Source organism: Orbicella faveolata, unplaced genomic scaffold, assembly GCF_042242905.1.
Source record: "Orbicella faveolata isolate gen_17 unplaced genomic scaffold, um_ofav_v1 contig_36, whole genome shotgun sequence".
NCBI lineage: Eukaryota > Metazoa > Cnidaria > Anthozoa > Scleractinia > Merulinidae > Orbicella > Orbicella faveolata.
The window spans coordinates 6,216,303-6,241,072 of NW_028301565.1; the positions used below are offsets into that span (position 1 = coordinate 6,216,303).

The window sequence follows — 24,770 nt, forward strand, 5'->3', positions numbered from 1 at the left end:
TCCAAGGGTAGCCTGTGACGGGTTCTATTGTCTGGGTTTCCCCCGCGCAGCGATACACAAAGAGAACGTTGTTCGGCTACGAAATAACAAGAAGACCTTCGACATCAGGTAAATCCAAACTCAAAATTCTTCTTTTAATCGCGTTTTATACAAGTCATTTATAGCTGCTATGATGCGTCACATTTTTCAATTGATGATTGTCTACAATGTAAGAAGCACACAAAGGGTTATATGCTTCGGACTATATACAATGTGGGTGTGCAGTAGAGTTAATGTTTATGTCACGTGATTCTTTCTCTTTTTTTGCACGCATTAAGGCGACAACGCTTCAGCGTAAAGGAAACAAGCGAACGTCGGAATGTAATAAATATCTGATGATATCTCAAGTCTTAGACACACCACCTCCGTCGGCATCCAAGAAAGAGAACCTCTCGTCATCCTGGCTCATTTCAAACTTAAAGCCCACTCTTCCATTAACTCTGATGTCATAGCTCTCTTTATAGCGAGTTAACCTCTTCCCAGTCTTCTGTAACATATTTGAAGCAGGGCCATATTTAGGAACCTGGGGCATGGGTCTCTACTTCATTATTCGATACTGCAGTACCAGGTCCCCTCCCCCTTTCCAAATAAAATGGCGCACGGTCCTTAGGTCCATATTCGGGTCCAGAACCTACAAAAATGCAAAATCGAGGTAAAAACCCTAAGCGCACACTTTAACAGTGAACGAGTTGTCTTATGGCGTCAAGTTTATAAGGAAACATAGACTTTCGATGGGTTACGTTTACACATTCAAAATTTAAATACCAACTCGGAGAGTAAACTAAGTAAAAACATCATAAGGCAAATGGGAGATAAACAAACTGGCTGAGAGCACAACAAAACTGAAGAAATGAACCCTGTCCGACCTACTGACCGGATGGCCAACTGACTGAGTCACGAGGATTTCGATTTACTCTCCGTCTGTCTGTCTGTCTGTCTGTCTGTCTGTCTGACTGACTGTCTGTCTGCTGTCTGCCCATCTGTTTGTCGTTGTCTGTTTGAGTCAGACAGACATACGAGATGGAGGAAAGATAAACTCTGATTCACGAATCCTCAAGACAATCAAAACTGACCTGTTCGTGACAAAGGAGCTCGACCCGAGCCTCAGCCAAAGCTCCAAATTCCTCAAGTTCTTCCTCGCTTGGTGGTCCGGCCTGTTCTTTATCGGCGTGGTTACCTGAATTGCTGTTGTTCTCGTTACCCACCACTTTCTCGTACACGTGCTCGATAACTTTACGCACGTGCAACATGTCGCTAGCTGAGAGGCGGTCCCTTTGAAAATAATCAAAATTGCGTTAACATAGAGTAAACGTATTATTTTCGAGATAAGGTTGAAAAGGCTTATGATTGGAGGTTGAAAAGGCTTATGATTTGCGTCTCGAAACTAGTTGGGTTGATATATTTGAGCGGATAATTTTAGAACAAAATCTCAGATATACCAAAGGTACAGGAAGCTGTGATTGGCCAATGGTCGCTTTGAAAACCACTAACGGTGACCAATCATAACTCACAGTAGTTAATCAGACCATCTCATCCTCCTTGCACTGAGAGCTGATGCTTAGTTTCCACGATGTTTCTTAAGAAATAAATAAAGGATTGAAGAAAGGACAATGCAAAGCATACTTTACCTCTTTAACGCCTTGGATGAGCTCGACGAATGAGCTTGTAAGAAGAATGCTATCTTGTTGAATTTCGGTGAGAGTTTCTACAGAAATAAAGACAGAAAAAACAAATAGATGAAAAGCGAGCTCAAGAATAAAGTAGTTGGCAGAAGTCTTCGCTCTAATCGCTTCTTTTGATGAAACTAAATGAAATATTTTCCCATCCCCTTTACCAGAACTCGCAAAGGGTAAAGAAAATTGACTTCATAATGTGGTTGAAGCGCGTACTCTGTTAATACCTTGACAGTGACGTCTACAGCCCAGTTAGGCACAGTCTCAGCCAGCAGATATCCTTCATTCTCTCCAGAGGCGTCAGAGACCAGCAGTCTGAACAGAGTTCTTCCCGTGCCACTACTCTCAGTGAAGATCAGCGGAGTGTGCTCGGGAACACTGAAGAAACCATTCCCTGTCATTATACGCTGTTAAAAAAAAAAAATCCAATAGTGACGTCACGGCGTTGATATCGCTGGAATTTTAATTTTTAATTTTAATTTTCACTTAAAAGTGAACTAGCGGCCCAAGTTAAAGTGTACATGACGGATATCTTTTTTTATTTCCTTCATGGAATCTACATAAGAGCGTGATATGGAAATCGAAAAAAAATGCATATCGCTGTTTTTTCACCGCGTTTTAGCCGGTTTTGGACCTTCATTCGAAAGTCCCTATACCTTGAAAGACACAAATTCCAATTCAGACTTCATTCCAATTTCGCCGTTTCGAGGACATGCACTCGTGTTCCCCTCCCGCAACCCGTGAAATACTTACAGATTCAAGGTTGAGATTGACTTCACTAGCACTGGCATCTCCATCTTCTACGGAAACAAACAGAGTCTTCCATTATCTCTTAGGGATAAAATGAATGTACTTAAATACCACATCGAGTGATAATTTGTCGTCTTCACCCCTATACTATCAGAGTGATCGACAGTCTTCGTTCATGGACAAACTAGCGCTCGCTCGAACTAAGGAAGCGAGACTGCTTGTTGTCAAACTTTGTCAATCAGTCTACAAATAACAACCAACATGTTTACCATTCTTGCATTGTCCAATCACAGAACAACCCAAACACCCTAAACTGGATTCTGAAGAGAAAAGTTTCTTGTACCCCTAACAACCTAACATGTGGGCAATGATCAGTTTTAGGTGAAGTGTTTGTCATTTTTATAATACTTTAGCAGGAAACACTGACAGACCTGGAGAATCAGCTCTTGGCAAGTCTTGATCAGCATCGTCAACTGTTCCTGAGAATGTCTCGGGCCAGTGTTCCAAGATCGCTTGCAGTAGAAGTACTCCATAATTCACTGCACAAAACAGACAACAACAAATTCATTATATAAACTATTGCGCCAGTAAGGTAAAATCTCTATGAGACCCAGTCCGTGCCTCACATTTTTGAATATAAAGCCCCCAAAATCTAAGATACAAGCTTCGAATATACATTATGCAGCTGAGCCTTAATTTAAGTTTTCGAACTTTTTTAAATATAATTTCTTCATTTTGTTAAGCCCCTCAGTACTGTAGTGAGTTGCCTTGTATTTTAAATCAGTACAATACTCTGAAAGACTGTTCAGTTCCTAGCTGTAGGACTTTGTTTTGTGTTTCATATCGTTATGTTTAGACAGTTTTGATTTTCTTTTGATGACCACTTCGCGTGCGATTTTTTCACGTCTAAAAATGCATAACCAACTTAAAATTACGCACGTATCGGGCGTTAGTCAGGGAAAACTGAGAAACAGAATGGTACTACACATGTGACACGTTTAAAACCCGCGTCCACAGCACGTCGGAGAACTTTGAAAACGTAACAATCACCGTCCATTTTGGATTTGTGTTTGAAGAAAACCCGGACAGAAAATGACGTCATCATTTTCGAAAAGCTCCGTTTTCAAAATGTTTTCCGCCGACACTAAAACGCAAAGCCGACGTTTTCAGATTCCTCCGGTTTGAACAGCGTATTAGAAGAGCTTCGTTTTCGCCACGGATTAACGTGGATGGTAGACATAGTCGTAGAAATAAGGCTGCGTTTTCAAATTTCTCCGGCGTAGTGAGGACGGAGCCTCGAGAATGGGATAACTCACCATGTTTGACATCCGTGGCATACACTACAACACAAGGGACAGCAAAAATACAAATATGTAAACCTTCTCAATCAGAAATTAAACAGCTCAAACATAAAAACAGAAGTGTTAATGTATAGGAAACAATTGTCGAATCCATTGATCGTCAAAACACACCTTTTCCATCAACAACTTTTGGTTCTAAGCCTGGAACATCAGTTACTGAAATCCACGCTGCAAAACAGTCACTCTCCTCCAGATTTATTGTGAGCATCTGTAATAAAGGAAATGAAATGCATCATACACTGTACACATACTTAGTTAGTGTTTTTTTTTTTCAGAACTAAATAGATCTTCCCAATTTAGGGTTGCCAACACGTATTTTCCCGATTCCCCAGAATTAGGAAAAATACTTCCACTGACTAAACCAAGGCTGATTACGCTTTAGATTTAGATTTATTTCTTTTTCAAACCAACAAGTTTAGAGAAAATAGCAAAACATGCTCACGAATGGAGCAGTTTTCAATACACCTTTCCCGCATTCCACTTCAGTGCGTTCGAACAATAGCACCAGAGCGAGGTTGGGGTGGACATTTTCCTACATTTGCGGTATTTTTGTCCACCCTGACCTCGACTTAGCGCTATTGTTAGTTGGAATACGGGAAAGGTCTATTGGGAGTCTTAAAAACAAAAACAGTAATTACTCTGACCAATTACAAAGGACACAGACAATCCAGCCAACCAATCAAAACTCGAAGTCAATACGTATACAAGTAGCTGACGAACAGTGCGGGAAAACATGTGCCAACGATCCCCGATTGGTTTTGGTTTTACGTGTGATTGAATGACAAAGTGGCACGAGTTTTTTCGGCCAATCGCGTAGCATTGTGACACAAAACCAAAGCAATGCGAATTACTTTCAACACTCAAGTGACAAGCGCTTTTATCCCAAAACCAAAATAAACCCTACCATAAAATTCCCCAACTTTCTTTCTCTCTCTGACAAGAAATTTAGCATTCCAATGACCAGATATTTAACTTATTTTGTCAGGCAAAATATGGCCTCGTGAGATGGCTATGGAAGGAAATATATGTAAACAACAGAAGCAGACTCACTCCCGTCTTGATGTCAACTGAAAACCAATTAGGTACAAAAATCATCTGAGTTCTTTTCTTGATTTCTTCCTCGTAATCCACCACACCAAGCTCCTCTACCTTACATGCCTGAAACAAGCAAAGTTTAACTTATATGTTCACCCAACAAAAAAGCAAAGCTTAAGTAAATCAACATTGCTCTTAATTCCCCCACTTGTGAGACACGTGAGATTTACATTAAAAATTTCCAATGTTCTTGTGATGAGGTTTTACAGGGAACCATGATGTACTATCTTGGATTAGCCATTACTCAGGTTTGATCTCTCACATGCAAGTATCTTCCAATCAAAGACCACCATGGATCTCGACAGAGCTATGTCATGGTAAAATCTGAGACTCGCCAAGACACTAAAAACCTTCTTTTAAACTTCCAGAAAAAAAACAAAGCATACAAAAACGAGACTTTTGTGACTCATCACAAAGGGTTGAAATAAAAAAGTTTAAAAAAAGGTTTGCAAGGTTTCAAGACCAGATCAAAGTTTCCGAGACCCAAGATTTTCTAGGTATCACTCATTCACCAGTCTGAACTCGTGAAAAGAAATATTATGAGTAAAAGTATATTTGCAACTTGCAAATGGTATTGATAAGGAGATAAAACAAAACAGAAAATACATAAAACACTACTAAATGAAAATATCCTTACTTTTAGAATATCCCAGACAGTAACCTTGTCTTCTGAGTCTTTTGTTATAACATGTCTCCTGTCTCTTAGTACATGGAATTTCCGTATGCTAGGAGCCCCTGAAACAAAACAAAAAGACACTTTTAAGTTAGCATAAGGCAAGTAGATTTTCACAACTTGTTACTTGTTTCTAGCTATTTTGGTTGAAAAAGTTCTACATGAACTGGCTGTAGTTTGATGCCTTACATGAAGATACTTAGGGGTGACCTAAGGTCTCAAAAACTAAGCAATTGCTCTGTTTAAGCTACCAATAAATAACTCGTAAGCCAAGCAATAGATGTTGAAATTAATACAGAAAAAATGTTCATAGCAATTCCTATTATACATGTAGTACAGTACCTGGTAATGTTTTTCTTGGTGATAAACAAGTTGGCTGAGGATCGGAATCACCAACATCCATGTTATCATTATCATTCATATATGGGATCTTGATTGGCTGCAAAAGATTTTAAAAGGAATAAATCTCTGTTACTTAATAAATACACAAGCCTTCTAGTTTTCAACAGCACAATACATAGCTTTGCCATCTTTCTTTGCCATTGCCATAGGTGTACAATTAAAAGGATTAATGTATTAAAACATTTACCACTAGAGCTAAGGTACATGTAAAAGGTATAATGTAAAGTCTGCATATAAGCAAGATGGCCCATCAGGTCGGTGCTTATCTTTAGTTTCTGTAAATAGGAGTATTTCTATTCCTCCCCCCCCCCCCCCTCCCCCCCTCTCTTGGATGAGATGCTAGTCCATCAAAGGGCTCCCCTAAAATTAAATTCACTGGTTCCCATTTATACACCTGGGTGAAGAGAGGCACAGTGATAGTAAAGTGTCTTGCCTAAGAACACAATATAACGTCCACGGTCAGGACACTAACCACAAGGCCACTGTGCCTCCACACATCACTGATAGAAGTGTTGTATAAATGCTACTCAGGATATCATCTAATGATAGTTTATTCTCTAAGCAATTTTCAATGAGTTTTTACAACCAATCAAAATTGTGGACTTATTGGTATTGGTCTTCTTATGTCCTTACCCAGTTATTTATTGTAGAATTTGTTGTAGCAACCCAAAGAGAATGGGGATCATGACAGAGCTCCAACTGAAATAGAGAAGAATGGAATGTAAATTTCAGTGACAGCAAGATTGCTAGCCAAGTTAGTCATTAAAACTACATGTATTAATGTAAACAAGAATGTAAATAAGAATTGATTATGAGTTCAAGTCTTTCTCTTCTTTGACTTGACTTCTTGGACTCTTCTTGGCCAATTATTAATAAAAGTTAGAATACATTTGCTAACATGCCCAAGTGCTTCAGCTGTCAAGTTACATCATTATGTATGAAAAAAGTTTTTTCTAAAACACAATAAGAAGAATCTGGCTGAGCTGAGTGTTTCTCGCCCTTCTGGAGTGTTGTTCACAATTCACAACTGCTTGGAAAACCCAGCAAATATACACAAGGAGAAAGTTTACTAATTCTTTTCTGCACTTCACTCAGTAAGAGACACAAGAAAGAGTGTAGGCACTTTAAAGAGTTCTATAAATAAACTCAAATTGATCATCATAACACAAGCAATTCCTTGAGAATTTTACAAAGTTGCAGAGTTTATTTTTGGGAAACTCTCATCTCTTGCCAATTCCCATTCTTAGTTGATGTATCCTTAACAATACTAACTTTTAAAACTGGTGCATCCTCTACAAACAGGAGAGTGGAAGAATTGTCTAGGCTCAAGTCAGTCCACATGATGTGTTTGTCTCGACCACTTGAATAGAATCCAGTAAAGTTATCATTAGCACACAATGCCCACACGCCTTCGCCATGAATTCTGTATGTGGTGATGCATCTCTGTTGGCCTAACGACCAAAGACGCACTGTTCCATCTGAGCCTCCAGACAGACACTAGGATATAAGAATAAATTGAAAAAAAAAACACATAACCAAAGGATTAAAATCAATGTTCCTATGACTTCTGACCCCATGACAGTGTTATGAGACCCTGTATCTTTTCCAAAATTTTTGATTGCCAGTTGATTGACACATGGTCATTTTGGGGCCCAATTACAGGTATCCAATTACAATTCACTTAATGTTTCCCTATGGTTTGTAAAACTCGGGGAAAACATTATTGACCCTTTACGAACACTTGGAGAAAGTTCTAAAAGACTGCTCAATCTGTAGGTTTGTTTTTGATATTAGTGGTTAATTAGCAATTGGACGTCAAGTCACAAAATTCAGAAAGTAACAGTGCTAATAGTTTCAAATCAGCCTGGTGCTGCTTGTTCTACCAATTCTGAAATGACTTGTCTGATTACTCCCTGAGTTGTTCTCCACATATTACTATTACATGTAGGGTAATAAGCATCTATGTAGGACCTGAGATATAATAGACCCATTTGTATTCCCAGTATTGGACTGGAACTAGCTTGCAACTGAGGCTAATGCAGGGAATCTTTTCAAATGCAAATGACGTTTTTCTCCTTTTAACGATGTTCCCTCGCATGAGCCTCCATTGCAAGCTAGTGCCGTCCAATACTGAGAATACAAATATGGCCTATTCCTAAGATAAGAATTTCGTAAAGGAAAAAAGTTCATTGTTAAGTTCCAAAACTAAGTTTTAATTTGTTGCACATTGGGCAGGTTCACAAGATGTCCTAGTCTACAACTCTTTTTTGACCTCTGATAAGGAATAGCAACATCATCCCCATGACCACCTTCTCAACAAAGAGATCTGTGCAAGAGTCTAACAGAAATAACACAGCATTGTACAACAAGACAAAATCATGCAGCCATAAAAATAGTGAAAAACTAAGTCTGGAATTCTGGAAGTTTTTGTAATGCATTTTTAAGCCAGGGAACAATATCTAAGTTAAGAATCTCCTCAAAAAATGTCTCACCTGTGTTCCTTCAGAATTGATGACAATTGACTTCACGTTGTCTACATGGCCTTTTAGTTTCATGACTTTTGAGCATGTTCGAGGATCCCACACCCTCAAAATCTAGCAAAACAAAAGCACATGTACCTCACTTTGAAACCCTGATCATGTAAATTGCCCTTATGTTTATTAAATTTATGCCATGAAATCGAGCCATTCCTCGACCCATGGCCACTGAGTTATGTAACATGTACAGTGTATGCCTAGTTGGCTGTTTTACTGCTGAGTGACTTACCTTTTCAGTTGAGCCAGAGACAAGCACAGTCCCCATGCTATTAAGAGCAAGACTGTAAATAGAATCTTTTTGACCATTCAGTGATGAAGCTGATCAGAAGAAAATGAGTCAATATTAACAAAAAAGAAAGTAAAAATTATATTAAGTATCCATACAAAGGAAGGAAAAGAATACAGACCATCATCATTGTGGGGTAAGGTGGCCAGTTTTTGCAAGACATTAGGATCTTCAAAGAAACAATTTACACTTAGTCTATGGAAAATACTTTGGACAATTTTTATCTACTCATTGAGCCGTTTCAGAAAACTAACTCATTTGTTTTCCCTTGTGCATTGTTTTTATCGACCTCATCAATAAAAATTGTACACACTCATTTTCCATACAGTAACCTCTAGATATACACCTGGGTGGAGAGAGGCAATGTGAGAGTATGGCACATCAAAGACCCCGGCCAGGGTCCAAATTCAGACCTTTTGATCTAGACACGAGTGCACTAACCATGAGGGCATCCCGCCTTTCAAAACAGAAGGAATGCCATTACTGTAACTTACTTGTGACAGTGTTATTTGTGGCTGTGAGAGCTGTTAAAGTGTTGACATCCCAAAGAAAAATCTGTCGGTCGAGTCCTCCAGAGGCCACCAGTTCTCTATGGCCGGCATAAGCCAGTGCCTTTACATAGTCCTTATGTGTGCGCAAGGTAGACATACAGAAACTCCGCCCTGAATCCCACACTTTGACAGTTGTGTCAGATGATGCAGACAATACTAAAAAAATAATAATATTTATTTTATAATGTTAGTTCAGGCACTTGCAGGTATGTTGAGTTATCTGCAGTGGAGCACAAGGTACATGTAGGTAATGTAAATTCCAGGACAAAGCAGTAAAAGCTAATTACCTAGAATAGTAATTAAAGTGTATTTTTATTTGATTTCATTATTGTCAGTGAGAATTTCATGACCTGAGTCACTTAATCATGTACTTTGGAGGTAAATAGAAATGTATTAGTACCCCTACTGGAAAGTGAAAACTTAAAAATAGGCAATCAACTTTAAAAGATATCACAGCCTGTACAAAGACAACAAAATCACTTACTTGTTTTACCATTACAGCAAAGAACAATATCATTCACCCAGTCTGTATGGTGCTCTAAAGATGCTATGTAGCAGTTCTGAAACCAGAAGGCAGAACCAAATTTACATTAACTCAGCTTCTTCAATAAAACAGTCATTAAATTTGGGGAAGATATCATGATCTACTATGTTACATAGGAAGGGTATAATTTATTATTAGGTCCAAAGAAACTATTCTGGGGACACACGAGAATGGTTCACAACCAACAGAATTAAATGGTACACGGGATCTGTAATGTATAAAAGGAATTCAAATAACCTATGCCACCTCTATTGCAGCAATTTTGCAACTGACTGCAAAATCTTCAGTGGAATATTTTTCACAAAAGACATCAGTTTCTTCTTTTTAGGAGTTTATGGACCTTGACTCTGTCTTGGTCCATAAACATACAACAAAAGGACAATATCCAGCGATCTTGACCAAAAGCTTGGTCAACAACCCATACATAATTTCTATATTAATAACGTTCAAGACTTTACACGAAACCCATGTATATACATCTATCATGTTCAATACACCTTTTTCCCTTCTTACAACAAAAACTATCTAACCCTAACCCAGGGGGCACATCCCTGTTCAGGCCGAAAAGGAAACTGCCTCCCACCTCTGTCCCCACCCGGACCGCCCCACCACTCCCCCCGCCCCCTTCCTCCCAGTCTCTGTTACAAACCCACTTCCAATAACTCAGGGTATTAGGAGAAACAGGGTAATCCTTGTTGACATGTTTGTTTACATCTCAAATTTAGCAATTAACCAAAATTAAAACAAAGATAACATGACAAGAGAGAGCATCCAACATTAAGTCATTTTGCCAAGTTCAAAGGATATTGTTCTAAATCTCCCACCAGAATACAACAGTTTTTGCAGGCATTTATATGGTTGGATGGCAACTCTTCAACACAAAGCCATACAAACATGCATCACACAATAAATTTATCTTTTTTTCAACAGAAAATTTTTGCTCAATTTTCAACATGTTCTTTACATATTTGCCATAGCTAATATTTATAGAAGCTATCATTTTGTCATCTCTACCCAATTTCACAAATTATCTTTTTACGCTCATGAGGAGATAACATGATTTAAACTTAACATCTGTCATGGCATGCATATTTAAAACTACGTACTTCACTTGAAACAACGCGTTTTTGATAATATGCTGAACACTAGTTTTAATTTTGCCATCTACCAGGGTTTTACTGGGTAAACAAGGTACTCAAAGATTGCCTACATACAATGTACATGCAACAAGTTGAGTTAAGGCTGAATTTTTTTATGAGCATAAACAATACAGAATACGCTGAGCCACTCATTCAACTGGAAAATGAAACAAAAGACTGCAGAGACTCATAACAAACATTGCATGACTTAACTAATAACTACATTAGCAACCACAGCTTCCAACAAGGTAAACCTAAGTGTTATTATCATCCAAGAACACTACAATTCACACCTTGTCCACATTTGTATTCCAACATCGAATGATGGAGTCTCGTCCTGCAGAATATAACCGACCGGTATGTTGGTCTAGTTGAAGTGCGTTCACCCCTGACCGGTGAAGAGGTTCTTCTTCGTCTCTTATCACAAACGATATGGTGACTTTCCGTCTCGGCATGGCGTGGTTGTGAGGATGGCCATGGGAGTGACCAGAAGATGGTCGAATCCCGGCCGCCATCTTGCATCTCTTCCTGTCACAACTCTTTCATTACCAGATCTCCTCGTTTTCTGTCAAACTCCGCGCGTGTTTCGCGCGCGCTACCCTTCCTTCGTTCCCAGTGTCCCATATCTTGTCGTTTGCGGACTGGTCAAAATTCTCAATCGAAACCAAAACTGAGGAGAAGACGAAGAATTTGTGGGTCATTTGCGGTCCCGGGATCATTTTCGGGCATGTACAGATAACCAAACACCTTCATAGTACAGTCAGGAGTCAGGAGTCAGTTTCAACAAAACGGTGCAAAAATGATCAATGAAATAATTTTACTTCTAAGTTTTGTGCAGTTTACTATTTAGGGAGAAATGTAGAAAGAAAACTCTGGCTCCATTTTAGAAACAAAAAGTTTTAATAGTTTGGGCAAACATCGCGAAGTTGACGATTGTCCAACTCTTAGCTGGTAGGGAATTTTGATTAATTTACTTAACAGTGGCCACGATATCGTAGTAGCCTGCGAACAGGCTCCCGGCGAGGACGGGAAAAAATTTCGGCGAGCGCGAAACAGAAGAATTCGGAGAGCAAAGTGATCGGGGCGGGGACAGAGTTCGTTCGGGCTTACCGGGAGCCTGTTCGCAGGCTAATATCGTAGCCATCTCAGGTCAGTGACTTGATATCGGCAGGAGCCATAATCGATTATGGCTCCTGATATCGGAGGATATCAAGACGGTAGTTACGGCTTCTGATTGGCTAAATGGCGAATTTAGGTACGGTAAGCGAACAAAAAAAGACGCTTTTTGCCAACCTTTGCTTCTCTCCAAAGCCAAAAGTCGGTAGGTAAAAAATTCTAGTTTCTTCTTATTAGGGCGAGTAGCGGTATTAACGTTTGCGATTTTCAAACTCCTCAGGACAAAATGGACATTCTGGATGTTGTACTTTACAACATCAACCACTGATCCAGAGGAACGACATGATGTCAGTATCGGAGCTGCCAAATGTGCTGGAGGAGATGATGGAAAGAATGAAATTACAAGAGCAGTGCTGTTTTCCCTGTTCTCAAACTTAGTGATTTAAATGCGTTAAAACAAGCTTGTAAGAATGGGATTTGGGGACTTTGGATGTAAACAAACAGTAGCGTATAGCAACGAACAAACGGCCATATAAGCATTCTCGGCATTGGACTGAAACTAGCTTGCAATGAAGCCTCAGGCCGGGATGTCATTTACATTTGCAAAGACTCCCCGCATTAACCTCGGTTACATGCTAGTTCCAGCCCAACACCGGGAATACGAATATGGCCCATTAGCAATTACTGGATGAGGCTGAGCAAAATATCATGATTTGTCATTACTGAGTCGACAAATAACTGATCTGCAATACATTGCAAAATCACGGTATTTTCTGAACGTCAGTTCAATAATTGTTTTGTCATTCGATCAGTGAGTTGTTTTTCACAATTATTTCTGCGGGAAGCACGCACTGGCTGCATGGGTAAAGTAACACAAAGCTGGCAAAGCATATGGCATAACTTCGACTTCGTTAATACGAGCTAGTCTTCAACCAGGTACTTTCAGATATTGATTTTGATACTGTCGAACCTCTCCACAGCGGCTACCTTGGGAACAGCAGGACAGGGGCCGTTGTAGGGAGGGGCCGTTATGGGGAGGTAGGGGTGTAATATGACACCGGCTTTTTTTTCCGTGGGGTTCAACATTTTTATCCGGCTTTAAAAGAATACTTAGTGTAGCATGTAAATACGTTAAACAATCGAAATATATCAATAAAACAGAAACCAAACAGAAAGAGAAACAAACGACGGGCGGTATAGATCAAGTTTTGCGACCTTTTCCAATCAAAAATGGGGTTTGGATGCATCGTTTGTCAGTCGTTGATTAGTCATGATTAGTAACTGATCGTTCTCAATAGGTTACTTTGGCAGTTGGGACGCACTTAAGTGGCCTTTGCATAGAGGTTTAGATAAGAGGGAATGTATGGAACGTCCGCCGTGACAAAAAAAGTGGCCGTTGTAGAGAGGTGGCCGTTAGTGGAAGTTCCACTGTATTTGATTTTCCTCACGCTATTCTCTGATTCTAGTAGATATATCGGATGGCTGTCTAACAAACTCGAAATGATTCGCGGAAGACACAACTGCATATGAGCAGAATCAGAATTTGCAGTCGTTTCCAGATGGTGATGCGAATGAGCAGATAACTTGATACGCAGGCAGTTCAAAGTGAAGTTGGAAATTTTTCCCAGCCGTCTCCATCGTGTTAACCAAATTAAAGTGACACTTGCATCTTCGAAGCTATTACTATTAAGACCAGGGCATACTCACGTCCCGAAAGAAAAAAAATCCTATTGCGCGAAAGGCTTAAAAAACAGTCATGCCAATACCAGATTACCCCCACCCCTCCTCCGCTCAAAATTAAAATGGTTCACTCTTGATAAAGGGACTTCACGTGTCCTTCATGCCGTGTACACGCAACTCTCAATTACGATCATTGCCTTGACAACATCGACAACAACAGGGTACTTCACAACACCGAAATAAAAAAAGGTTCCATTACAGAGATGTATTCTTTTAAAGTAAGTGAGTTGAAAAATAAGGAGAAGCTTCGAATGACTCGTAATTATTTTATGTGAATGCGCGAGTAAAGTTGACTGGCTTTTACTGAATGAGTTTAATACCTGCGCAGAATAAATAGCGCAGTTGTGTGGACAGCTTGCGTGTGCGGAAAAAGTTTTTATTTCTTTCCGTAAACTGTCCACAAATGCGCGTTTAATATTTTATTCTATGCACGTACTAGAAGTCAGTCAATTTTACGATTGTACGGTAATATGCACTAAATATTACTCGTCATCAGACATCAAATCTTGCTTACGGAAAATATTGCTTGCAATTTTTATATTTCAGAATCAAATTTTGAAACAATTGGACTACGAAGTCAATAATACAAGATTTCTAGTTCATATGCATTTTTGATGTGCGATTGAACAAACGCAACTACACATGATTTTTCTGTCTACATCCGGAATGAGGCAAAAATTGATTTTACATTTTTGCGAGAGGTGAAATAAATGTCAATCTTGTCGTGTTTTAATGTCAGGAAAGTTTTGAATTGATCACTACTGAACAAAAATCATCAGTTTCCTGGCTTTTAGAAAATGAGCAAGTTAAAAGGAAGTAGTTGGAAGGAGTTGAAAGCACGAAACACATTTAAGTGTCACAAGGTCAAGTAACCCTGCACTCAGTAGAATTCGAAATTGTAGAAATTGGCTGGAACGCAAATTGCCTATTTTTTTTATAGATGGTTGTTATTTTCGCTGGGGCCTTATTTTTTTAATTTCACGATTTATTTAAAATACGTGAAAATTAAACAATCGGACATTTGTATTCACTGGAAAAGTAAACGTGTTTTTTTTATTAGTATTCACGCATTATCGCGTGTCGCGAAGAAAAATTTCGGCGAAATATCTTTAGAGACTTTCGAACCGGGTAAGACATGAGGCTACATAACTCTGAACTAAAATCGGTCTTTCTGTTTTCTACTGTAAGGTTAAAGGAATTCCTTACATGTCGGCTATCGAAGGAACACTGCTTTCTGGTGACTAAAATGTCAAATCAGTGTTTACTTGTTATTGTCATGTGTAGAGGTAAACATGATTTTTGTATATAATTTCAAATTATTTGTTATGTTATTCTTTATTTTCAAATAGAATTTGAAAATTTCACGATTTCACCCTGTAATATTATCGATTTCACTCTGTAATATTTATGTACATCCAAGATACCCTTTTCTGATATACCAGTTGCTATTACTACCGAGTAGAATTTCCAACAACTAATACATCAGTTCACTCCTCAATTAATTGATGGTCGCATTCCTATTTTACTTTCACGTCACGAGGACATAAAATGACTCGACGATGAAGTGTTAAGTCGCAGGCTACTTTCGTGGGCAATGTTTTTTATTAAAAGTGATACTTTCGCCAATACCGGGCTCCCTGTTTAGTTTAGCATTAGGTAACAACAGTAAAATGTTATCGCTATTTTCTGTCGAAACCTTGCACTTTGTTTGTCTTTTATGCAACTGGAGAAGAGAAATTGCTTATTCTGTTTATCATTTTTATAGTTAAGTGATTTTGTCTTCAGTGTGGACGGCAGCTAAGGAAACATCTTAAGCAAGGGATAATAGCTGAGTGACACCATCGCATTAGAAGTTAGCATTATTTAATCTCAAGAATCTTTATGTATTTGTTTTAAAACCCCATTTTGAATTTTCGCCGATATTGTTGCTGTAAGTAACCTAGTAAATTTGATAAACATTTGATCTAATAAAGAGAGGAATCATTGAAGCGGTTGACACAGAGCTGGTCACATAAAAAAAACTTGACATTCTGCCGAGTAGCATTTTAGAATCAACAGTGTCGATTAGAATTCTGAACTGAGGGTTGTAGAACGAATTCGAATATATTTTACGAACGCGATATCTCATGTGAGTTTCGCTTATTGATTGAGTAACCGAAAGTGGCAAGGATTCCAAACACTGGTTAGTTTGTCGAGAGAACGTGATATAATCAATGTATTATGTGAGGTCATTTTGTCGATCGAACGTAATTTATGCAGGCAGCCAAAAAGACTGTAAAAGGAAAAATGACGTTAGGAGCAGCTGAAATCTGACTCGGATTAAAAATAAATTAACATCGATATATTTTGTTGATTTTACATGAACAGAGAACAGTGCTGTGTGAAATTCTGTTGTTACGTGCCGTCGAAAACCGAAGATTGCATAACAGGGGAAAAAAGAGGACGTGAAAAATGAGTTCTTGGAAATTCACTGGCAGCCCGAAGGCTGAAGATACAGCTTCGGTTGCGAATGATTCAGGTATGAACAACGTAAAAAATACGTGGCCTGAACCTTCTCCAGAATGGTCTTCAGCCATTGAAGAATGGGGCTGGATGTGGTTTGCCCATGTCTACGGCTTTGGGAGCCTGTTTGTTCTAATGACGTTGTACGCATTTTCTTCTCTCTATCGGTTTCGGAAGACTTTTTTCGCGAGACAGAAGGTCCATCTGCGAGTAATGAACTTCGCTTTGATGGCTGCGGGATTCGGGCGATGCCTCGCGCTCTTCTGGGACCCTTACGCTTCGGGCGAATCTACATCAGTGATTCAGAACTTAGTTCTTTTGACTTCTTGGGGAATCGCCACAGCGTGTATGACCTCGGCTTTCAGCATAATGCTTTTAATCTTCTTGGAAACCACTAAAACTAAGCTGGGACCACCGAAACTTCGAAACTTACCTCTCTTAGTTTCGATTACTGTTGCCAACATTGTTTATCTGATTTTGTCTGATCTCGTTGTGTGGTTTTATCCAAAAGCTAAAGTCATGATTTTTGTATGTCACGCTACTCTGGCCACTTGGGGGTTAGCCATTTTTGTTGGCTATTTTGTCGCAGGCGTCAGGATGTGGCGCAATCTCGGGTCGACTCTGCAATCTTGTAGCTCAAATAATCAATATTCAATTCGGGATATGAAAAAACTAAAGCGACTGTTTGTTTTTATGAGTGTGGCGTCAATTTTTGGTGTCTGTAACTTTTCCGTGTCTTTATATGTAAGCATTGGAGAGTTTGGAGTTTTCACCGCAAAGAACTACGCTAAAAGCTGGCCTTGGTTCGCCATACAGACAGCCATGAGAACAATGGAACTTTTGTTAAGTGCTTTGGTCTTTCTCATCGTGGTCGACAGCCCAAGAACTTGCAGTCAAGATTCCCAATCAGTGTCAAGATTTGCCACTGCACGGAAATCAACAATTGAATTAGCAAGTGAATCACAAACAGCTGCTTTGTGAAATAATTAAATTGTCACACATTTCACACGTGGAAGAAATTGAGAATTTCAATTTTACTTATTTTCTTAATAAACCGAGTTGTTACATGACAAAGATTATTGCGGTCTAAACAAGAGTGGTATCATTTGCCGCGCGCCGCCGGATGATCCGTCCTTTACCAGGGACCCCAACAATCGTTTTTTTCAGCAGCCTCTCTCGCCTCTGGATCATGTGGCTTGTTGAGTGGTTTGACTGCGCTCCTTACATAATACGACATTCTTTCTTTTAGTTTCTGAACTACATCCGGGTACTTGCTGCTCAAGTCGTTGCGCTCATCAGGGTCAGCGGTTAAATTGTAAAGAGCGACTTCAATCCTGTCTTGTTTGGCGACATGATCCTACATCAATTCAGGAAGAAACTATTAAGGGTCTATTAAGCTATTATAGGTATTTATTATTATTCATTTCATCTGGTAGAGCAAGCAGTACCGATAGAATATCACTCCAATCTTTAAGTCCTCCCTTACTTTCCGTTACTGAAACAACTTCAGTCCAGCACTTTAAATTTTGCAACTACCAAACTCTATTAGTTTAAAAACAAAAATAAACGTACCAACAACAAAATTTCTCTATTGTGATCGTCCTCAATTAACTGTAACCCAGTCTCTCGATCATTGAGCCTCTCTTCCAGTTCGGGTGGCTTAAACCACGTGACATTGGGAACGTTTAACAGTATCTTCATCTGCCCCACACGCAATGCGGACCCTTGAGTGGTATCGATGTTTATGAGAACTTCATTTCTTGGCGAGGGTTTACCAGACGAGATTGTCTCCCACACATCAAAACCGTCAACAGGTTTGGGATGTTTAGGATCGAAGCTTCCTCCTAACAGCGAAAAATAAACAAACTTGGAATGCTACACAAACAAATTTCTCTGAGTTACAAAAGAGTGGTTATAGAACATTATCAGTCCAAAAACACGGCCTGTCGTCTTTTGAAGTCTTCAGTATGTTAAATCAGTCAATGTTATATATATCAAGACACAAATTAAGTTGGAAACTACAATGGAAGCTCTCTTATCGGACACTCTCGTAAGCAGACAGCTCTATTAACGGCCGCGTTCACAAAACCCTGTTTGAACTTTCGTGCAAACTCTGTATTTATACTTATTCCCCTAAGTGGACATTCTCATAAGCGGCCGAAGACACTTTGAGGGCTTACGAGCTAGACTTTTACTTTGTTTGTAAGCTCCCGTAAACGGACACCTTAAAGGAATTGGACCTGACTTTGAAAGATACTTATCAACATTTGTTAACTGTATCGCTGCGTTTTGTTGCAGTGAGACTGTTAATGCTAATGTTAATGCTGACTGCAATTATGATTTGTTCTTCAATCACTGAGGGCCAGTCCTAGCGCTGCGGTATGCAGTACTGCATACATGCAGTGATTGCTATTACCGCGGCATTGTACAAGGCAATAAAACAAAACAAATAACAACAATTTGGCGATATTCTGCATTCCCAATGGGCAAGCTCCCGCAGACGGCCATTTTACGAGAACTGTTCTCGTAAGTTACGGACAGTTTTTTCGCGTCCCAAGGGTGTCCGCTCACAGCGAGGGCTTTCACTGTATGTACATCGCATTAAAAACAAGTTTTCCATGACGCAGTCGCAACCCAGTTTTAAACAAAGCATGGCTTGAACTAAACCTTCAAAACTCAACTTTAATTTCAAATCGTCCAATCACAGTTGGCCTAGCCGCTCCACGCAATGGCGGGAATTTCTACCGAATATCAAGCGCACTGCAAACGCTACAAAGATAATATGTTAATTCTTAATAGATAAAAGGCACTCCATTTAAAAATAAAAATACATCAAGTGATTTTTCAAAGGCTTCTAAACAGTGTCCATTTTGGGGATGGGGACTGATATAAAAATGATGTTTTATGTTCATCTTTTCATAAAACAATGTCCGCTGTAAGACAATTTCGCGAGCTACGCGCAAAATTCCTTGCGTACCGCGTACCTGCCAGGTTGATGAGAGTTGGGTACCAATCTGTCACGTGCAACACCTCCGCGCTCCTCACACCTCTTCGTTTCAGTAAGTTACCATAGACAAATCCGACCCCTTTAGCCCCTCCCTCCCAAATAGTGTGTTTTGTTCCACGAAGTGGCCAGTTAAACCCTCCATTAGTAGGTAAACCCCCGTTGTCCGTACTAAAGATAACAAGTGTGTCATTCCACAACCTGCGAACAGACACAGCTTTAGTGAGATTTCTAGAAAAAATCAGGATCTCTAAAATACGTGCCGAGGGTTTTAAGTTTGCTTTCACGGCAGTAGAGCCTGTTTTTTGTACTAAACATACATGTTCGGAGGTTTGCGATGTCCAACAGCTTGCATAGCGTTCTTATTTCCATCAAATTCGCCATCGAAGAATCGGCCCCATAATAGTTATTCAAAAACTCGTTATACATTCAAATTTTCCTCGAAGCATACCCTGCTGAGGTGAAAACCTCGGTAATGTTTCCCACTGCCTCATCCAAGATGTCTACCATACCAGCGTAATGTCTCCTAAGATCGTCTTTGATAAATCTATATTTATCAACATACTGCTGAGGCGCTTGGACTGGAGAATGAACGTTTTGAAAGGCCATGTACATGAACAGGGGCTGCTCTGGATCATGTGACTTTACAATTTCCTCCATCCTCTGAAAATATTAAACACAAAAGTCGTTTCTAATACATCTTGTTATTAGTCTATGGGAAATGGAGACGGTGGGTGTGGGGGATGGGTAGGTCTACTGCAACAGTGTATAGAAGGATCGTCTTAATTATCTTAAAAAAAACTAAAAAAATGTCCAATTTACTTAGCATTGTTGTACTAATTGGGTTTCACTTATCTTCAGCTTCAAAGTCTTACTTACTGCAACACGCAAATCACTACAGGAAAACTTTACAGTCTTGGCCTTTTTACCAGCGAATTCTTTTAGGTGAAAATTTGTCCGAAAAGGAACGCCTCTTTAAAGAAAATTCAGGTGTTACAATCGGAGTCCCCAATCATGCCTTCTACTCGTACCTCAAAGTGCTTACTTATTTTGCTGCAAGGCGGACACCTCCGGCAGACGGATATGTAGTTAAATCTGGTCTGCAATAAGATTGTAGCTACCTGCAGTTATAAGACTTAATGCTTGCATTCAATACTTACAGTTGCAACGTTCGTAAAGGGAATTGCAGTAAAAACAAGTTACCTTCGTGTATGCATACATGGCGTAAGTACCATTCCAGTGTCTTGCAGGCTCTTCTCCGTCACGGAAGTCTAAAAATCCTTCAACTGAGTGATTATAATGATCCTCTGCTCCACTCCAGAATCCAAAAAACGAGTCAAACCCTCTTTTTGTTGGAACATAAGGCCACTTGTATGAACCAAGATGCCACTTGCCTACCAAGTGAGTGGCATAACCTACAACAAGAGACGCGTTGTTAAAATTCCCATTGATTTAAGAATTATGCTGTGGGTGCGTAATGCCATCCCCTAAAGAATGGCAGAGAAAACGATGTCATACCGCCAGAAAGTAAGTATAATGAAGTCATAGACCAAATATTTTGGAAATTCTTTTTCTAACGAATGTCAAGAGATTATATGAAGATATGATTGATCATCGCAGTTGTACAAAGAACTTAAGCAGCTCAAATATATGGTCTTTCATATATTCACTTTAATACGTCAAGAGATTATCTTGCAAATGTAAAGGATGAAACTTGGGTTTGCTAAATGAACGCTGAGGGAACCCACTGTGTTTTACTAATACTGGTTAAACACTTTTAGTAGAACTGGTTAGCAAGGACAAAAGAGGTTTTTTTCCATAACTAAACACTAGTGATTTAGAAGTAAATCTGCCAGTCAAAATATAAACCTCATGAAAAACTTTACTTTCAGCAAACTACATTTCTAAACGAAGATCAGGTAAGCACTGTCACATCGTCTTATTAAATTAAACATGCAGGAGACTTACCAACTTTTTTCAGTTCTTGAGGCAAAATACTATATTCTAACGGCAATCCAACAGGCTGGTCCACGTGTATAACACCATGCTGCAAACCTTTAAAACGCAAACAAAAAAGCGTTCAACGTATTACATCTGTGTTCAGCCTGTTTTGCACTTCGTTTAGAGTTTTGTTTATTTTTAGACATTATGTTTGTTTTTCTTAGTAATAAAACCGAACACGCGAGATTCCCGCCATTTTTGATTTAGTAGCCAATCGGATTATGGCTCTCGTTCGTGGATTGGTGCGAGTAGGATATCAAGAGATCAGTGGAAAATAATCCTTTTATCGAAAACAGTGTGTTTGTGCTCTTTGTACAAAAGTAGGAAAATAGCGCGTCTTAAACGGGATTACGCCTTACAGAATTGTGATAATATCGACAAAGGTGTAAGGCATCATTAACGTCATTTGTGCTCTCAATAATAGACCATGGAATGTAATTTAAGTCTTTCAGAAATGCATCTTTATCATAGTTTTTGAAACAGCGATACTCAAACACCTTGGGCGGTAGTTTTTTGACACCCCCTTTGACGGTACAAAAAACGACGCTGTGGTCACTTATGCTTGCATCAAGAACATCTGACTGCACGATCCTATGAGAGTTGTTGACAAAAATTAAGTCTATCGTGGTGCTAGAATTCTCAGTAACACGGGTAGGCTTGTTAACAATCTGTGTAAGGCTGTGATTAGATGCAAATTCTTTTAATTTATGGCGTAAATGATTCTTCTTTGAAGAGCAGTCAACATTAAAATCTCCCATTAAAACAAAATCACAGTGGTCAGTATCAATCATGTTAAGAGCATCATCCAGATATGAAATAAAATCATCGATATTTTAATCTCCAGGTGTATAGCTGCAGCATATAGTCAATCGCCTACATTTAGGTCGCTTAACATCCACCCACAAGCATTCAAAACAGTTGGATGTGAGATCAGACTTAACCACATAAGGTATGCCGTCTCCAACGAAAATCATGACTCCTCCACCACAACTTTTAACCAAGCTGACCCTATCCTTTCGTGCCAGCGAGAAGCCTTGCAAAGTGACTTCGTCATCCATAATATCTGGAGTTAGCCATGTTTCTGACAGAGTCATAATGTCAATAGAATGCTTGTTCACAAATTCTTTGACATAGTCGAGTTTATTCAGCAGGCGGTTAACGTTTAAATGGGCAATCCTGAAACCTCGCAAAAAACGGATTTCAGACTGATCATTGAAATCTTCAGGATGTTGTAGGGTCAAATTGCTATTGCTTGAATCATTTAAGGAATTTACGCCAGGAAATAAACAAGTGAAACACATCCAGGTAGAAGACTCATTTATCACAAGTGAGTGATACTCGTCAAAGCCCATATTCATACATTTCGCGTGGTACCATTTGTTACACTCATCGCATTGAACTGTTTTTTGATTTGAGCGACATCCTTTCGAGCAGACAGCACACGGATCTTTAACGGGGCCAGGATTTGAACTCACGTCACCCGACAAAAGCACCACAAGCGAAGCTGAGAGACCGACATTAGCCAAATAAATGTAGCTTTGAAACTTCAAAGATGGCTCCGTAGAAACGACCCTCGACTGTCTTTGTAGACCAGAATTGCGTCCAGGATAGCTGATAGAATTTAGTTTAAGGGCCACAAATACATTCCCCTGATTTTCTAAATGTTCAGGTACAGGTGAAATGTGTAGAGAGATAGCCAGCAGCAAAACCAGTACGAGGGACGTCGAGCGTTGAGAAAGTCAGCCGACCGCCATATTGGCTCCACTGTTATATTTTTTGCTGTTTCGATTTTTAGTTAGATCCGATTTTTCAGAATTGCTATAGTCAACCCACATGTATGCCTTTGCTTTCAGTTGACTAGCTAGCTTGTGCTGATTAAACTAGTTCAAAACAACTGGTAGATCCCGTGGACTTTATTTTCCTGGTGTGTCTTCAATTCGAGTAGTACCCTGATGCGTGGTGCGAAACACAGCCCTCTTTTACTCTAATAATTTCAATTATTTTATGGCTAGCACTGTTATTGGCTACCCCAACGGGCACTAGATGGCGCAATCTTGCCCGTTCGGGATTACCCGCTGTATCCCGGATGAAAAATTTTCCCGAAAGCCGTATAAGAAATCTTTTATTGACCAAGCTTGTTAAGGGGGTTCGGTCAAGATAGCTGGATATTGGCACCGTTCTTTTTACTACGAGTTTATATACCTCGACTCCGGCTCGGTCCATAAACTTGACGCAAAAAAAAATAGCTTGGCCAATATCCAGCCATTTTGACCGAACCAGCTTGGTCAATAATAGACTACGAGTAGTCCCTCTTTCGCTTAGTCTGTCGTGCGTGACGCGAAAGAAAACTGCGAGGAAAAAAATGGCCGCGAGAAATCCTGCGCGCTCCTCACCCCCCAGGATTTCGAGCGGCCATTTTTTTCTCGCAGTTTTCTTTCGCGTAACGCACGACAGACTAAGCGAAAGAGGGACTACTCGTAGTCTAGGTCAATAACCCATATATATTTACAAATTTTGGGACAAATTTTTATACCGACTAAGTATTTTCGGACCAATTCTTGCAGTACCAATTTTAGACAAAATTACGAAAACTGTGATTCAGAAAAACAATTTAAATTAGGCAAGTAATTCAGGCGAAAAAGGCCTGAACTGCATGGCGGATCCTGGTTCAGCATAAGAATTACGATTGCGACGGATCACCGGTAGGAGAAATTTGAGAAATTCTGGTTAATTAAACCCCTAAAACCCATAAATCACTCCTTTTTGGAGTATTCGATTAGAATAATACCTGTGTGTATGGGGTACCTTCCAGTCATCAGAGCTGATCTTGTTGGTGTACACAGTGGTAGCACATAGTAATTATCCAAGATCACTCCTTCACTGGCCAGCTTGTCGATGTTTGGAGTTTTTATGACCGAGCCATGGAAGCCGACATCGCTCCAGCCAAGATCATCCGCGAGGATGAACAGAATGTGAGGAGGTTTAGAATTCTTCGAACCATGTGACAGTACAGAGTTGGGGAACAAGATAAACAGGAGAAGAGTAGCTACATGACATAAGAAATCCGCTATCATTTTGTACTACTCTCAGCCCTATATATATAATAAATTGTTTTTACCACTTTATTGCAGGTCGGGTCAAAGGTATAATCGTATCACACTACAAACATAACATCAAATATAAAAATAGCTATGTCGTCTTGTACTTTGAAGAACGGGAAAACGAGGCTGAAGAAGTGAGAGGGCAGGGAAGGACTGGGGGAAAGGCAAGTGAATTCTGCTCCGGTATACGGGTGAAATATTACACATTTTACATTTTCAGATATCCAAAAATGTTCCTGAGTTAAAATTGTGTTCC

The 24,770-nt window shown here is 39.5% G+C and overlaps 3 protein-coding genes across 3 annotated transcripts; 1 reads left to right on the top strand and 2 right to left on the bottom strand.

Moving 5' to 3' along the window:
• Positions 1–104: 104 nt before the first annotated feature.
• Positions 105–11,600, bottom strand: LOC110050709 (WD repeat-containing protein 48-like). Its single transcript, XM_089274508.1, has 18 exons — positions 11,344–11,600; positions 9,852–9,927; positions 9,311–9,523; positions 8,760–8,848; positions 8,486–8,587; positions 7,266–7,490; positions 6,627–6,692; positions 5,934–6,030; positions 5,556–5,653; positions 4,874–4,981; positions 3,935–4,031; positions 3,779–3,802; positions 2,894–3,001; positions 2,466–2,512; positions 1,940–2,119; positions 1,668–1,744; positions 1,113–1,311; positions 105–670 (listed from the first exon to the last, which is right to left on the bottom strand). The coding sequence occupies exons 1-18, from the start codon at positions 11,563–11,565 to the stop codon at positions 578–580; spliced, it is 2,121 nt and encodes a 706-aa protein (XP_089130634.1). The 5' UTR covers positions 11,566–11,600; the 3' UTR covers positions 105–577.
• A 4,656-nt stretch (positions 11,601–16,256) lies between these two features.
• LOC149102098 (uncharacterized) lies at positions 16,257–17,414 on the top strand. The gene has a single exon (XM_089275530.1). The coding sequence runs from the start codon at positions 16,358–16,360 to the stop codon at positions 17,387–17,389; it is 1,032 nt and encodes a 343-aa protein (XP_089131656.1). The 5' UTR covers positions 16,257–16,357; the 3' UTR covers positions 17,390–17,414.
• Positions 17,415–17,427: 13 nt separating this feature from the next.
• Positions 17,428–24,509, bottom strand: LOC110050710 (arylsulfatase B-like). The gene is made up of 7 exons (XM_089275529.1): positions 24,202–24,509; positions 21,381–21,467; positions 20,616–20,827; positions 19,864–20,075; positions 19,393–19,613; positions 17,981–18,252; positions 17,428–17,765 (listed from the first exon to the last, which is right to left on the bottom strand). The coding sequence occupies exons 1-7, from the start codon at positions 24,485–24,487 to the stop codon at positions 17,544–17,546; spliced, it is 1,512 nt and encodes a 503-aa protein (XP_089131655.1). The 5' UTR covers positions 24,488–24,509; the 3' UTR covers positions 17,428–17,543.
• Between the last annotated feature and the right edge of the window lie 261 nt (positions 24,510–24,770).

Coding starts and splice junctions, on each gene's coding strand:
- LOC110050709 (XM_089274508.1), bottom strand. CDS start 11,565: ATGGCGGCCGGGATTCGACCATCTTCTGGTCACTCCCATGGCCATCCT. Junction 9,524..9,851: donor TTGCTGTAATGGTAAAACAA/GTAAGTGATTTT, acceptor TTATTTTTTTAG/TATTGTCTGCATCATCTGAC. Junction 8,849..9,310: donor CACAAATAACACTGTCACAA/GTAAGTTACAGT, acceptor TCTTCTGATCAG/CTTCATCACTGAATGGTCAA.
- LOC149102098 (XM_089275530.1), top strand. CDS start 16,358: ATGAGTTCTTGGAAATTCACTGGCAGCCCGAAGGCTGAAGATACAGCT.
- LOC110050710 (XM_089275529.1), bottom strand. CDS start 24,487: ATGATAGCGGATTTCTTATGTCATGTAGCTACTCTTCTCCTGTTTATC. Junction 21,468..24,201: donor AAGGTACCCCATACACACAG/GTATTATTCTAA, acceptor TGCGTTTTAAAG/GTTTGCAGCATGGTGTTATA. Junction 20,076..20,615: donor CCATGTATGCATACACGAAG/GTAACTTGTTTT, acceptor TAATATTTTCAG/AGGATGGAGGAAATTGTAAA.